The following is a 15,411-nucleotide window of genomic DNA, read 5'->3' as shown; positions in this document are numbered from 1 at the left end:
CATAAAACAATACCCGTCAAAGAAGCCTGAAAACAGAATCCTGGATATATGAGTAAAATGCAGTTTCTAAGTTGCTTTTCTTGCATGTCCTTTTGGTCAAAATTAAAAGAAGGGCTGACGAGTATTTTCATTAATTTCCAATTTATGGAAAAGGATACCTAATCTGTCTCAGCAGAAATCTTTTAGTTTAGAAACAAGTGATACAAGCCAAATAAATACTTGAGATAAAATGCCTATTTTAATTGTATCATTTTGATAACTATTTAAATATTTTTCCTGTTGTCTTATCCATTTTTGTATTCACTTAGGCTTCAGGCTCGAATTGCTCACAGAATCCAAGAACTTGAGAACTTGCCTGGTTCTCTGCCCCCTGATCTGCGAACCAAGGCAACGGTGGAGTTGAAAGCACTTAGGTTACTGAATTTCCAGCGTCAGGTAATGCCTTTTGCTTCAGGAAAATTGTCAGAGATTATAGTCAAATGTGTATGTGTAACACAGGATGAATTGGCAAGAGATCTTTACAACAGTACTGAATCTAAGCAGGAGATTTTGTATGTGAGCAAACTTGACTGATAAGCATGTCACAGAAATTGTCTGATTACTAAAAATGCACAAGAATTCCTTCTTCCTCCTGCTTCATTTCCCAGTCTAAAGTGTACCATAGAACCGTGCCTTTTATAAGGAAAATGACAGTAGCACAAAGAGGAAACAAGCAGAACAGGTTGCAAATCCATTTTCAACACAGATCCCAGTAGACATCTTCTTCTGGACATTCTTTATACTTGTCATGGATCCTCTTGCTCTGGGAAGAATTGTATGGTGGTGGTGTGTGGTATTTCTTATGATCTGTTTTCAGAGTTTTCACTGTGGCACAGACTTTGAAAATTAAGCTTAACAAGATCATACATAAAACAGAAGTTTGGTCTTGAATGTATGTATCAGCAAATGAATTTTAGAAAAAAAAAAACAGTGCCAGACTCTTCTGGGCCTCTTGCTGTAGGTTTTTTCAGCTAGTTTGGAGGACTAAACATGTGATTCGGCAGGTCAAGCAAAAATACTTCCTGACAGAAGTCTTTGCCAGTAGTTGTACTATGATGCTCGAGTCTTCCTTCCCGCTGCCTTGGCACTCCTTTGTAATGAAGTTCTGTTGGAGGTTAAATGAAAAGCATCAAGGCTGTCCCTGCTGCAGTGCTGGGACTGTGGCTGTACTGTTCCAAGCCTTTACTGTTTCACTCTCCCTGCGTCTCCTGTGCGTCTGACAGTGAAAGGAGTTGTCAACTCCGTTCAGCTCCAGCTCTAGAAAGCATGTTATATATGTTGTTCATTCATGTTTTATTTGGATGACATAACATCTTGGCTAGCTCCTTTCATTGCAACAGAACAGTGATTTGTGCTATCTTGTTAAGAAGGAAAAAATTATGATTAAGAATGATGAACTCTTTTGGCCATCCTGTGGAGGCTTAAGATTTGTTTAGGGAAACAGATATATCCTCTGCAACTGTATAGATGCTGATTGTTTGTAGAACTATAAGGAAAATGGAGGCTGGGGCATTTTCTGGACTGTTATTATTTTACTCTGCCATAACAATGCTTACGGTTGTTTTTCCATGTATCAAAACTGTCTATTTGTTTCTTTTTTTTACTCATTGGTAGTTGAGACAAGAGGTGGTAGCCTGCATGCGTCGTGACACAACGCTGGAGACAGCACTGAACTCCAAAGCCTACAAGCGAAGCAAGCGCCAGACTTTGAGGGAGGCCCGTATGACAGAAAAGCTTGAGAAACAGCAGAAGATAGAACAGGAGAGGAAGCGTAGACAGAAACATCAGGTATTTTAACTTATTAGCTGTTTGTCTGGTCACAGAAATTCAGTTTGCTTTGTTGTGATGATCTTTCCTGTTCTGTATTTTATTCACCTTTTGAGTTCTTAAGACACAAAAAAAAACATTCAAAAAAAATCATTCCTGATTTCAAATCATGTGCTCTGTCCAAGTGTCTGTACTAACTTGTTTCTTTTTCTAGGAATACCTCAATAGTATATTGCAGCATGCTAAAGATTTCAAAGAATACCACCGGTCAGTGGCTGGGAAAATTCAGAAACTTTCTAAAGCTGTGGCAACTTGGCATGCTAACACCGAACGTGAGCAGAAGAAAGAAACAGAGAGAATTGAGAAAGAAAGAATGAGAAGACTAATGGTAAGGAGTGGAGGGAGAGATATGATTGTGTTAGCTAAAATCACATACTCTATCCTTTTTAATGTTTCATATCCTGTCTCAAAACAACCACCTATTTCCTTTGCAGAGTAAATCCTCTGTAATTCAAAAAGTATAAATCTAAAACTGCTGCACTTCGATTATGTGTATTTCTGATGATGACACTGTTCACTTTAACCTGTAACTACTTTTTTTTTGAGGTTCTCTGACAAGAATAATTGTTTTTTTCTATCAGCTTGAAATCTTAGCACAGCCACTAGTATATAGCATCACTTAATCTAATTAATTTCATATACTAGCACTTTTACAAAACTGCAGGGATATTTGCCCACTATATAAATACTGTTTTTTTTCTAGGCTTAGAGTTTTTGAAGATTCCATTTGATTATCTAGTTCATGGCATTTCTCAGCAACTTTTGCATAATACTGATTTCACATACAAAAATACATAACTCATAGCAATAATGAATGTAAAGGGCAATCAGTTCTACCCATTAATGCTCCAGGACCGTACTGCTTCATGCTCTTTCAAGTCTTACGAGAAGCGGCTGAGGGAGCTGGGCTTGTTCAGCCTGGAGAAGAGGAGGCTCAGGGGCGACCTCATCGCTCTCTACAGTTACCTGAAAGGAGGCTGTAGAGAGGTGGGGGTTGGTCTATTCTCCCACGTGCCTAGTGACAGGACGAGGGGGAATGGGCTAAAGTTGCGACAGGGGAGTTTTAGGTTGGATGTTAGGAAGTACTTCTTTACCAAAAGGGTTATTAAGCATTGGAACGGGCTGCCCAGGGAGGTGGTGGAGTCACCATCCCTGGAGGTCTTTAAAAGACGTTTAGATGTAGAGCTTAGGGATATGGTTTAGTGGAGTACTTAGTGTTAGGTCGGAGGTTGGACTCGATGATCTTGAGGTCTCTTCCAACCTAGAGAAATCTGTGAATCTGTGAATCTTTCAGTTTTCTCTTTTTCGCACCTGCTCAACATCAGTTTTATCCTTTTTAAGACACAGTAAAATGATTTTGTGTGTAACTGTGTCTTGTCAGAACACTGTGGGATTGATGAGTGGGCTGCCTACGTCTCTGGAGTTAAAATAATTGTGGAATGTAAAGAGTAGACAGATTAATGTGCATGGGCAAGTGTATGAGCAACTGGGACTGGAAAAATATTGTCAAAACATTGGTTAGCTCTTTGTTAACACTACTAACACCTCACTAGCATAGAACTGAATAGGAATTGACATTTTCTTTGAAACAGAGCTGGTAAAAAAAAAAAAAAAAGTAAGCATCTAAAGAAAATAAAGCTCTATTCCCTGTTCAAAATCTATTCCCGTCATGAATTAAAGACTGAGCAGTTTGCTTTTAAAAATAACAAAACAAAATATAGAAATGATTAAATATAAAAAATGATAAAAACTTAGAAATAAAAGCAGATGCAAAATGTAAATAAGGGACTTGCATAAGAGAAGAACAAATGTTTAGACCCTAGAGTATTTCTGAAATTTACATACTAATCTGCATTGTCGAGCATTTTTGTAATTTGAGATAGTTATCAGCAGTCTACATACTTCAGCTGTTAAAATGTTAACAGAGAAAAGAAAAATAACTGACTAAAAAAAAGATAATTGTGATGTTTTAGAAATACTTTAGTACATTGTTTTTGAGGTTGAGCTTAAGAAAGTCTAACATGTGATAAAGTAAATAATGACGATGTCCACTACTGAAAAATAAAGTTGATTTGAATGTCCAGAAATGACACGTGATACCAATGCTTCTAGAATACCAGTGCTTTCTCCTAAAACACCCTAGCCAAGGCCTTTGCTTAATCTCTTAACATATAAAAAGGTCTTGATAGGCATTTTCAGTCTAGGGGTTTCTGCTCAGAAGTACTTGCCCCTGCTGCTCATTTAAATTCTGCAAAAGAAATCTGTATGTTATGTATGTTGAGTTGCTTTGCCTATTTAGTTTCAGTCCACTTGTGGTATGTTTTTAATTTTCAGAGGTGTATTAGAGGTTTTTACAAACATTATGCCTGCTCAGGCCCGTGGCATAGCATGATGTAGCGAAAATGTGCTGTGTCTAAAACTCTTCACTAATATTCTCAGCAGTTTTGAATTCATTACACAGATTGTCCTTCATTGACTGTGATTAGAGATAGTGATTGTGTCACAGCTCATAAATATTAGTATATATTACATGCAAGAATGGTCATTGGTATGATTTAAAAGGAAACTGTCAAGACAAGCTTGAATGTGTGAAGGAAGTACCTTGGCCACATTACAATGACTATGTGTTCAATAATAATAATAATAATAGTTGTAAAAGCTTAGCTTCTGAGCAATGGCTTAAACATTACAACAGAAGTTTATGAGCAATTTTACAAGCTGAATTTGAACACTACAGCTGTCCTTTGCAGCTTTTTGCAGTCTTGGTATCTTTCCAGAAAGGCAAGAGATTGTTTGTGTCTCCAAGAGTGCACTCTGTTAAAGTAATCATCTTTAAAATACTTTGTATTCATGTTTGTTTTAATACATAATTATATACCTCTTTGATCTCGTTTTGGCTAAAATTGACAGTAGTGTCTGCGCTACTTTCCTTGTGTTTTTCTGATGTACTCAGACAGTGCATTGTGTGTTCACAGCACATAAAAATAATATTTCATGGTATGTCTTAACCGTAACTTGTATCCTTATGTACATACGTGAAGTTGCCAGAATGATTCAGAGATGCAGCTGATATGGTGAATCCTTTCTCTTATAGTGGTCTGTATCAAAGATGAAAAAACACCGGAGTACAAAGGTGGTGGGAAACCTACCTAAAAGAAAATTTCCTTTTGACACCTTAAAGAAAAGGTTCTTACTCTTATTGGAAAAATGACCAAATACAAGTTCAGTATCCAGCTTCCATGTTCTTTCTCTGGGTATGAGTTACCTGCACTTCATGTCTTTGAAAAGACATCACAGAAGATTTACCAAGTATCTGTGTTTCAGTACAGTACAGTCACTAGTCAGATTCCCTAGGGCTCCATTTTAGGGCTAGTTGTTTTCAGTATTTCTACAAATGACAAGGATGCAGGACTCAAATGTATGCTAAATAAGTTTACAGATGACGCTAAATTAGGAGGAGCTGACTCCCTTGAGGGTAGAGAGAGGCCTTGCAAAGAGATCTTGACAAATTAGAGAGCTGGACAATCACCAGTTGTATGAAATTTAAAAAGAGGAAGTGCTGAATTCTGCTCCTGGGATGGTGCAGCCTTGGCTATATGCACAGACTGGGGGAAGAGAGGCTGGAGAGGAGCCCTGCAGAAATGGGTTCTGTTTGTTGGCAAGTTGAATATAAGCCTGCAGCATGCCCTGGCAGCCAAAAGGGCAACCGTATCATGCGATACATCAAGCACAGCATTGATAGCTGGTCGAGGGAAGTGATTGTCCTGCTCTGCTCTGCACTGGTGCAGCCTCACCTCAAGTACTGAATGCAGTTTAGGGTGCCACAATAATCAAAAGACAAAACTTCTAGAGAGTGTCCAAAGGAGAGCAACAAAGATAGTGAAGGGTCTAGAGGTCAAGATGTATGAGGAGTGGCTGAGGTCACTTGGTTTTTCAGATTAGAGACTGACGAGGGGCGTCATGGCAGCCTACAATTTCCTCATGAGGGAAGGTGGAGAGGCAGACTCTGATCTCTGCTCTCTGGTGCCAGCAGCAGGACATGAGGGAATGGAGTGAAGCTGGGGAGGTTTGGGTTTTTGGGAAAAGGTTCTTCACTGAGGGAGAGTTGTCGGGCAGTGGAATAGGCTCCCTGAGGAAATGGTTATGGCACCAAGGCTGCCAGAGTTCAAAAAGCATTTAGACAATGCTCTCAGATGTATGGTTTAATTTTTAGGTCATCCTGTGTGAATCCAGGTGTTGGATTGTATGATCTCTGTGGGTTTTTTGCAGGATATTCAATGATTCTAGAACACTGTAATTTCCGTGATGTGGAGGGTTTTTTTCCATGATTTTTTTTTCCTATTAAAACTGTTGTAGATTTTCCAATCATTCCATGAGGGTAGGATATGTTTAGAATTATAAAATCCCTCAATTCCAGAGTCACTCAGGCTGACCATGAACTTGGGAGGTTTCTAGTCCAACCTCCTTCCCAAAGCAGTGTCAGCATGAAGGTCAAACCAGGTTTCTCAAGGCTTCTTTCAATCATGTCTTGAAAAATCTCTAAGATCTAGAAATGGCATAACTTCTCTGGGCCTCTGTTGCACTGCATGACTGGGGAAAAAAGTGTCTCCTAAAGTCCAGTCTGAGCCTCCACAGTTTCAACTTCAATTAAGGTCTCTTCCATGCTACGGAAATTTGAAGCAGTATTTACAAGTGGTCTGACGAGGAACAAGCAGAGGAGGGTATAATCACTTCCCATGACCCTACTGGTAACATTCCTGTTGATATAGTCCAGGACGCTGTTGACCTTCTCTACTGTCAGGCCACATTGACAAATCCAGTTCAGAATAAATTGACATCCATGGATGGATGCAGTGGAGCTGTTCACCTGCCTGTGTCATTGTCAGGAGCTTTAGGACTCTGAACTTCATCAGGTTTGTGTTGGCCCATTTGTGGCCCATTTATTTTGCCTGTTCAGGTCCTTCTGAAGGGCAGCCAGCCCCAGCATATCAACTGGTGTCCCCTGTTTTATGTCATCTGAAAACTTGACTATTGTCAAGTCTTTCATCTGTTACTCTGGGTCACTGACAGAGATGTTAAACACATGTCCCAGGTAGACTTCTGTGGCACCCCTCGTGTTACTGGCTTCCAGGTAGGATATGACCCTTAATCCCAAGCATATGACTCTCTGGGCCTGGTCATCTAGTCTTTTCTTTATCCATCTACTTGTCTACCTACACAGATTGTAATGACCTAATCAAGATAACACATGATTATAGAGAGAGGAGTTGTTGGTATTCAAAAACATTTATGTCATGGCTCATGTTTGTTTTGTATTGCTAGGCTGAAGATGAAGAAGGCTACCGTAAGCTGATTGACCAAAAGAAGGATAGACGCCTGGCCTACCTATTGCAGCAGACAGACGAGTATGTGGCTAACTTGACTAATCTGGTATGGGAACATAAACAGGCACAAGCAGCCAAAGAAAAGAAGAAGAGGAGGAGAAGAAAGAAGGCAAGTAGTTACATCTGACATCTTTAAGCCATGTCTTCTTCAAATACAATTTTAATGTTGATTAATATAGTGATCTCCAGTAGTCATATACATACCACAGGGTGTAAAGTCATCTGCACTGCCTGATTCTTAACACTGAGTGAACTCTTCTTTCTCCACTGAAATCTGTAAGAAATTTGCTAACATTAATTCCCAAGAAGGCGAGGAGGCAAGACTAGAAAATTGTGGGTTGTTAACAATGATTTGCTAATAAACTTTCCAAAGGCAAAATTGGGCCAGATGTGTAAATTAAAATTAAAGTACTCAAGTGGATCCAATAGACCCAAAATAAGTTGTGAGAAGGTTAAAAGAGTCTCGTTTATGTAGTTGTTACATGCAGGATAACTTGCTTAGACCTCCTTATTCTGAACTTGGCTCGGTCCATCTTGTAGGACCATTGCAAATAACTAGGAAGAACTTGAGTAGGTTTATAATAAAAAGGTATTCTGCCAGTAGTATGTTCATTGTGCATTCTTACCATTTAACTGAAACTTTTCAAAATTATCTTTGTTCATACTAAATATTTTACCATGTCAGAGAGACTGGTTGTGGAAACTGAACAGTGTTAGTTTTGAAAATTTACATTGTGTGTGAAATGATAACTAAACAATGATTTGCCATTTTGTGACCTATAAGTATCTTTAATTTCTTGCAGGATAGATTAGAGGATTTTTATAATCCTTTTCTGTGCCTGGTTTGCTACTAATTATTGATACAAATATAAACGTATCTACGTTGTTTACAGGCAGCACTCTAAATGTGCTAATAAATACCACCATATAACAACTTGTAATTTTGGAGATGAATGACCTCAGAAATACTCTGTATTTTCTTCTGTCACTCTCCAAAATGTCTGTAATTTTGTTGAGTATGCTGTTAATATATAGGCACAGTCCCCTGCCTCCGCAGCTAAGATGTAATTTAAATGGAGTTTTTGACCCACAGTGCCTGTGAGAACAGACCTGATTTAGTGTACAGAATTCACAGTAGAGATGGTCCTTACTGAGAAAGTGTGGTGTGTACATGCACTGCTATAATAAAATGTTTGAATTCGACTGTCTATTGGGCTGTTTGCCTCTGTGATGCTCAGTTCAGCTGGTATGTGTGAGGAATAAAGCATCTTCCAGCAATATCATTAAAGACATAATTTTCCTTCTCTGAAGTAAAATGGTAGTGTGTGCCATAAATATGCAGTGCTCATAAAAATCTAGGCCTCTTCCTGGCCTGAAAACTAACGGAAAATTAGTAGAAAAAAATCTGATCTCTGTCCTGATCAACTGCCACCTATTGCTTGTGATGATGCTCTCCATTAAGCTTTTGCTCACCTGTCAAGAATATAGGAGTGCACACAAATATTATCCTTTTTTAAAGAGTTATTTATAACTCTATGAATTTTCTTGTTGCATGGCTGCAGCACTCATTGAAGTTAGTGGCTGCCTTGTCATTTTCCTGGTCTTTATGTAGTATTTCCTATTCTTAATACGTTTCCATGTATGTTTCATAATCCATATAAAGTGCAGATTAATCTACTAATGCCCGTAGTTAAGTGTTTCATGCTAAAAGAGAAATGAGAGAAGAGAGGTCTTAGGATTTTCTCCTAGAAATCACAATGAGGAAGTAGATGGTGAAAAACGCTCACATTATATACTGTCCAAGTGAACCATATGTTTTTAAGAGAATAAAATTTCAGATGAGTCCGTGTTTTCTCAGGGACACAGTTTTGGGAAATCTTTGTGGTAGATTTTTTTTCTATTTTTTACATTGTAGTTGCACCTTCTGTCTCCAGCCTCCTGTTCAGCTCATGTCCCACTTACTTACATAGTCATAGATGGAAAAAAAATAGAGCAGATGAAATTTCCATCTGATGGGCCAGTTGAACTTGCTATGCAAACCTTCACCTTTCTCTGTAGGAGTTTTTCCTGTCCTTTTACTGTGGAATTTCCTACTTTTATAAAATTGGTTTTGCTATGTACATTAAAGAAATCTTTGTACTGCCCAAAACACAGCTGCAAGAAATCTGTTATTTTTTACATTCATCTCCTTTGAAATGTATGCTTCTGCTTTCCAAAATCCTTGTTAACCTAGGCTGTAAATGCTTGCTCTCACAGCAGGATCTGGGCTTTGCACAATGAAAAACATTGATGCTTACTGCTTTTTTGTGGTGGTGTGCTTGAGTTGTAAGCATTGACTATAGCTAAGCTGTAATAATCTTTACGTATTAGAAAACAGTCTCATATGCAGGATAATAGACACCTGTCTATTTCTTATTCATCCAAGGAAAAAATATTGTCATCCAGTATAGCCTGTTCGCTCGGCCAGACACATGTTATTGTAACTTACCCTACTATGAACTCTTCAGTTCTGGCACAGTTCCTTTCTCTGTCAACAGATGTACATGTTGCCCAGGAATGTTGAAGCAAGCAGCCTATTGATGTTCTAGACTGAGCATCAACTATTGTTGCATTGAGCAGGACCAATGATACTTGTATAGCTCAGAGAAATGTTTATAAGTCTCTCCTTTGTTTATCTAAGAATATTATAGTTAATAAGTATTTTAAAGAAGAATATTATAGCTAATAAGTATTTTAAAGGCTTAAGGCCAGAATTGAGCTTAGCTGGAATCTTCCTTTTTGGTATTTCAAGTGAAAGAGTAATTAACAAAGATAATTAGGCATGTGTGCTGAAGTACGAAGGTTACATAAAAGAAATAAGAATAAACCTTTTCAAAATGTAGAATTGACCCATGTCTACCACTGCATGTTTGTCTGAGGTCCATGCCTTGGAAAATGGATTTTAAGGCAAAGAATTCAGTCTTGATGAGAAGCAGATATTGAGGATCATTGCGGTATTCAAAAGTTCAGCTATTCCTTAAGTGTATTTCTTCAATGAAAAAAAAAACAACAAAAAAAACAACAGACAAATGGATTATATAAATTTATAGTACACACTAAAAATACTCAAAAATTGTTTATCTATAAAATACAATTTTAAAGATCTGTTCTTGTTTTCTGTCTGATCTGTTTATATTTTTAACTCAAGTAAAACCATGCTGTACTTCAAAGCCTGCATTGTGATGGGAACAGAAGCTGGATTCTGGCCTTTCTTGCCCATTGTCAGAATTATTTAGGGAAGTGCCACTTAGGAAGGAAACAGTCTTCTGTTTTCTCATACCATCTTGATATTTTTGAATATTTTTGATTAAAATATTTTTGATACTTTGATGAAGAAACTCTGTGTTTCTCAGAGTGGTGCTTGGGAAGAAAAACATCCATCTTACTCCAACTAACATGCTCAGACTTCTTTTTCTCTGTAAATTGAGCAATTGTGGTCTGGACTTAATCGAGACAGTGCAAAGAATTGCCCAGATACCACTAGTTGTTAGTTGTCAGACTAATTAATTTACTTAAAAATAAATCATATACATACCCCGAATAAAAGTGTGCACACAAATACACAATCTGTGATGCTCTGTGACACCTCTGAAACTGAATTTAAATCAGATTAGAGGAAATTTGTAGTAAACCACATAAAAACAAGTTGCTATTTTATTTATATCAGCACAGTCTGTAGGTGCTAAGCTCTAGGTCTGGAGGCTACCTATTTCCTAGATGTAGATTTATTACAATGACTACAGTTGTTGTAGATAACTATAATCAAACCGCTTTGCTTGTGTGATAGTGACTGTACAAATCTCTATCTATATCCACCCTCACTAAACTACATGCATCCCTGGCTATGCGTAAATGGAACGATACCTATTTATGGTCCAAAATGCTTAGATCACATCAGGTTGAGGTGGAATGGGCTAAAGTTGCACCGGAAAGGTTTAGGTTGGATATTAGGAAGAACTTTACTGAAAAGGTTGTTAGGCATTGGAATGGGCTGCCCAGGGAAGTGATTGAGTCACCATCCCTGGAGGTCTTTAAAAGACGTTTAGATGTTGAGCTTAGTGATATGGTTTAGTGGAGGACTTGGTAGTCTTAGGTCAGAGGTTGGACTAGGTGATCTTGGAGGTCTCTATCAACCTAGATGATTCTGTGATTCTGGGAAGTATTCGCTATATACTGATGATCTGACCATGTTACTCTTCACTTCTTCATTTCTTATAGAAGGCTGAAGAAAATGCGGAAGGAATGGCATCTGGTCTTGGTCCTGATGGAGAGGTATGAATTTTATGATTTTACAACTTTTACAGTGATTGTTAATGTGATGAGTGCCATTGAAATAGCTTTACAATAAATCATGGCCGTAAATGCTCTAAGACCTGTTGTTTCTAACCAGGAAAAAAAAAACTATCCACATTAACATTTATGCTAAGGTTGTTTCTCTTCAGAAAACTAAAAACTGAAATAAAAATGTATTGAATGTATCAATGAGGAATGCCTTTTGGCTTTGTTATATGCTTAAAAGTAAATAATTTTCTTGCAACCCATGTGTAGATGTAATTTACTTTTTAAAATGTAGTTGTTGTAAACACAATACATTCTAGCTTTTCATTTAAAAAAAATGCATTATTGACACTGTTAATTATCTCTCAGACATAGGATAGGTTATAATATAGAATCAGAATGGTTTGGGTTGGAAAGGATCTTAAAGATCATCTCATTCCAACCCCCCTGCCATTGACAGGCACACTTTCCACCTGGCCAGGTTGCTCAAAGCCCCATCCAGCCTGAGCTTGAACACTTCCTGGGATAGGGCATCCACAGCTTCTCTCGGCAACCTGTTCCAGCGCATCACTGCCCCAGTATTATGATGACTTAAGATATCTGAATGTTCTTTCTTACTCAAGCAAATAAAATTAATACCTTTTCTGTATAATTCTTTGCATAAGATTTTTTGCAGTAATCCAGCATATTCTTCCTCTGAGCTATTCTGTTAATGCTGTTTTTCTTTTCCATTTTATTTTTATATAAATATTTCAGAATGTTTTGTTATTTTACTTTTCATCTTTCTTATACTTTCAACTGACATTTTTTCTGATGTTACTATGGTAAAATCCTTTAATATAGTTGAAATTGTAGAAGGAAAATACATGTAACATCGCTATATCTTCTGGAATTTGTGGAAAGGAGGCATGTTTTACACTCAGTCGCTTTTTTATAACCAGATTTTTTTTCATGTTCATATAAATTAGGAAAGGATGCTTCAGTAGAAGCAATAGTAGAAAGCAAAGAATTTTTAAATTAGAAATTCTGTGATTAAACAAGGAAATTAAAAAAAAAAAAAGGCTCATCTGTATTTGGATATCACTGGAATCACTTGGATCACTGGAATTAGTTAAATGACTTCTGATTGCAGATGCTTTATGGGCATAATTGAAGAAGTCAGGACACCAAATCTTTTAAATGGATCTTCTTTACCTCAAAAGTTTGTGAAATTGTTACATCCTTATCTCTCCATATAGGAGAAAAGTCTATAAAGTTGATGTATGTTTTTTGTTGCAGATGTCCATTGGTATAAACAACTGGAATTAAACAACTGTACAGATACATACCTTGTGTTTTCTTTTATAAAAATCAACAGTTTCTTTTGTTCAATGCTGCTCTTTTTAATTTATTTGGAATATTGTGTTATATTTGTGTATGTCACATAAAGATAATTTGCACACAAAAATACTGTGAGTCAGTGTGGATTGGTAGCCGTATGGGAAGCTGTGTCTGCTATTGAAACTCTGATGCTTGTTCAGATTTGTAATTTTGAAGATGCTATTCTTTTCATTATGCGTGACAAGGGTGAAATTTAGTTGCCTTATGGTATGAGATTTTGTTTGAATTCTTAGCCCATAGATGAGAGCAGTCAGATGAGTGACCTTCCAGTCAAAGTGACTCACACTGAAACAGGCAAAGTTCTTCTTGGACCAGAAGCACCAAAAGCAAGTCAACTGGATGCTTGGCTGGAAATGAACCCTGGGTAAGTAGTTAGCATACAAATGGGCTGTTTCTTTCAATTTGCTTTTTTGTATTTTTTCATGGGCTTGTCCTAGTTATTCTTTTTTCTCTTTTGCCTTTCCATTCTCATTTTAATTTACTATATGTAAGATGAGTAGGACATTTATTGAATCTAATCCCTCATCCTTTTATTATCTGTAATCCATATTCTGTGTGTTCTTTACAGCTATGAAGTTGCTCCCAGGTCAGACAGTGAAGATGAAAGTGGTTCTGAATATGAAGAGGAGGTATGTGTCTTTAAATACACATATATAGATAGATAGTGACAAGTAATGCAGTAAAAAACAAGCTCATATCCCATGTGATATTTTCTTCTTTTTCATAAGGAAGGAAGGGAAGGTAATAGCATGTGTCCAGTTGTTTTAAGAATAATACAAACAGGAAAGACAACCGGTTTTGTAACTGCATTCAGTTCATAGAGTTTGTCCTTTATATATGCTGCAAATGCCTAACTGGAAACTGGGGAGATGAAAGGGAAATAGTTTACTCTGATTATTAATAATCTTGACTCAGAGTATAAGCAAGTTCCTGTTTTAAAATATATAGTAAAAAAGGCTGTATGGGGGCTTTGTGCTGAATAAAGTTAACATCTTTCATGTTCATATATTGGAGGTTTTATTGGCAGTTCCAAGTAACACAGTTATTTATATATTATATTTATTAAAAAGTCAGGGATTTAGGTTCAGATAGTTCAAACTAAGTATATTTGATTCAGTAATTTAGTGGTGAATTAAATACTACTGTTACAAAATTTTGAAAAAAATCTTAGTCTTAAAATTAAGACATACAACGATCCTGATCCAGAAGGGTCTGTCGTGATCCGGAAGGTGTGGGGAGGGGTTGTAGCTGACCTGTAGGTGTACATGGACCACAACAGTGACCTCATGGGATTCCATGCTACACAAGGACAGGAGGCTTTGTTTACTAATGATTCCTGTTTATTATAAACCAACGCTAGCAAGAATACTGTGATTAATAAGGCAAATATATATATGTATGTATGTGTGTGTGTGGATAAAAAGCTGTTAGATATAACAGATACTAAGGATATTGTGCCAGTTAATAGTAGCAGCAATTAGAGGCAGTAGGCACTCTGAGGTAGGAAAATCAGTAAGGTAGCAGCAGATATGGCTTGGTGATAATTGCAGGTTCAACAAACATATTAATAATAATGTGGCAGTGAAAATATTTATGGGTTACAAACTTACCAATATTATAACAGCAAATAGACTTATGGTAGCTTATATTTATCACTACTATACTACGTAAACGTTCATTAAATTGCTGGTATCAAACGCATCAAACAGAATCCAGAAGTGTGGAGGGGAATCTAAAACTGTTCTCAGAGGAGACTGAGCATTCCCAGGAACAGTCCCAGAAGGGCAACCAAAGTAACAGATTGAGTCTTACTTTGAAGTTGGTCTGTTTTGTGAGGTGTGGAGTGTCACAGAGTTAATCCAACTTCTAGTGAAGCTTCAGCCTATTTGAAGAGGAAAGAGAAACTAAAGCAAACAATAGAGAGAAAGGAGTACATGCAGCATGGGAAGCTTCTCAGAAGGAGAAGCTCTGTCTTGAGTAAAAATCAGGCTCTTTTTATATCATTGAAACACAAGAGGGCGTAGGACACCACCACTTTGGTGACCAAATAGGTGCTGTTAATTTTAGTTTTCTTTGTGAGACAGGCTATGATAATGTTTATTATTTTCCTTTATTTTCTTTAAACAAAAAATTTATTTTTCATGTTGATCCTACTTTCTCGGGTGATAACTTGCTCTTTACTTTATTGTTCCATTTTATCAGTGGTATCTTCAGGATGCCTCTGGTATTACATATTCAGCCACACTTAAGTGATGCCCTTGGTTCCCAGGCTAAGTTCCTAGACTGAAGGCCAAGTTCTCAGGTCTGGTTTCCAGGCTGAGTTTTTAGGCTGGCAGTCATTTTCTCTTGTTTGTGTTGAGCAGTTATTTTATGTCAAAATCCTTCTCATTACAGTCAAGTTACCTCCATAACTGCTTCCATCAGGATTGTAACACTAGATAGTCTGAATATTCAGTGCTTGCAC

General features: G+C 37.3%; 1 protein-coding gene across 5 annotated transcripts in view; it reads left to right on the top strand.

The window, feature by feature from the left end:
- Positions 1-15,411, top strand: part of SMARCA2 (SWI/SNF related BAF chromatin remodeling complex subunit ATPase 2) — a 125,086-nt gene that overhangs the window by 37,963 nt on the left and 71,712 nt on the right. For all 5 annotated transcript variants that reach the window (XM_083817128.1, XM_083817132.1, XM_083817129.1 and 2 more), the window contains exons 7-13: positions 309-435; positions 1,654-1,827; positions 2,021-2,194; positions 7,189-7,359; positions 11,508-11,561; positions 13,181-13,311; positions 13,516-13,576. In XM_083817128.1, the coding sequence (XP_083673254.1) occupies positions 309-435; positions 1,654-1,827; positions 2,021-2,194; positions 7,189-7,359; positions 11,508-11,561; positions 13,181-13,311; positions 13,516-13,576 (892 nt within the window). The remainder of the gene's footprint in view (positions 1-308; positions 436-1,653; positions 1,828-2,020; positions 2,195-7,188; positions 7,360-11,507; positions 11,562-13,180; positions 13,312-13,515; positions 13,577-15,411) is intronic.

Source organism: Anser anser (genome assembly GCF_964211835.1).
Source record: "Anser anser genome assembly, chromosome: Z".
Taxonomy (NCBI): Eukaryota; Metazoa; Chordata; class Aves; order Anseriformes; family Anatidae; genus Anser; species Anser anser.
The sequence above is the reverse complement of the archived record's forward strand: the minus strand, read 5'-3'. Positions and strand labels throughout refer to the sequence as shown.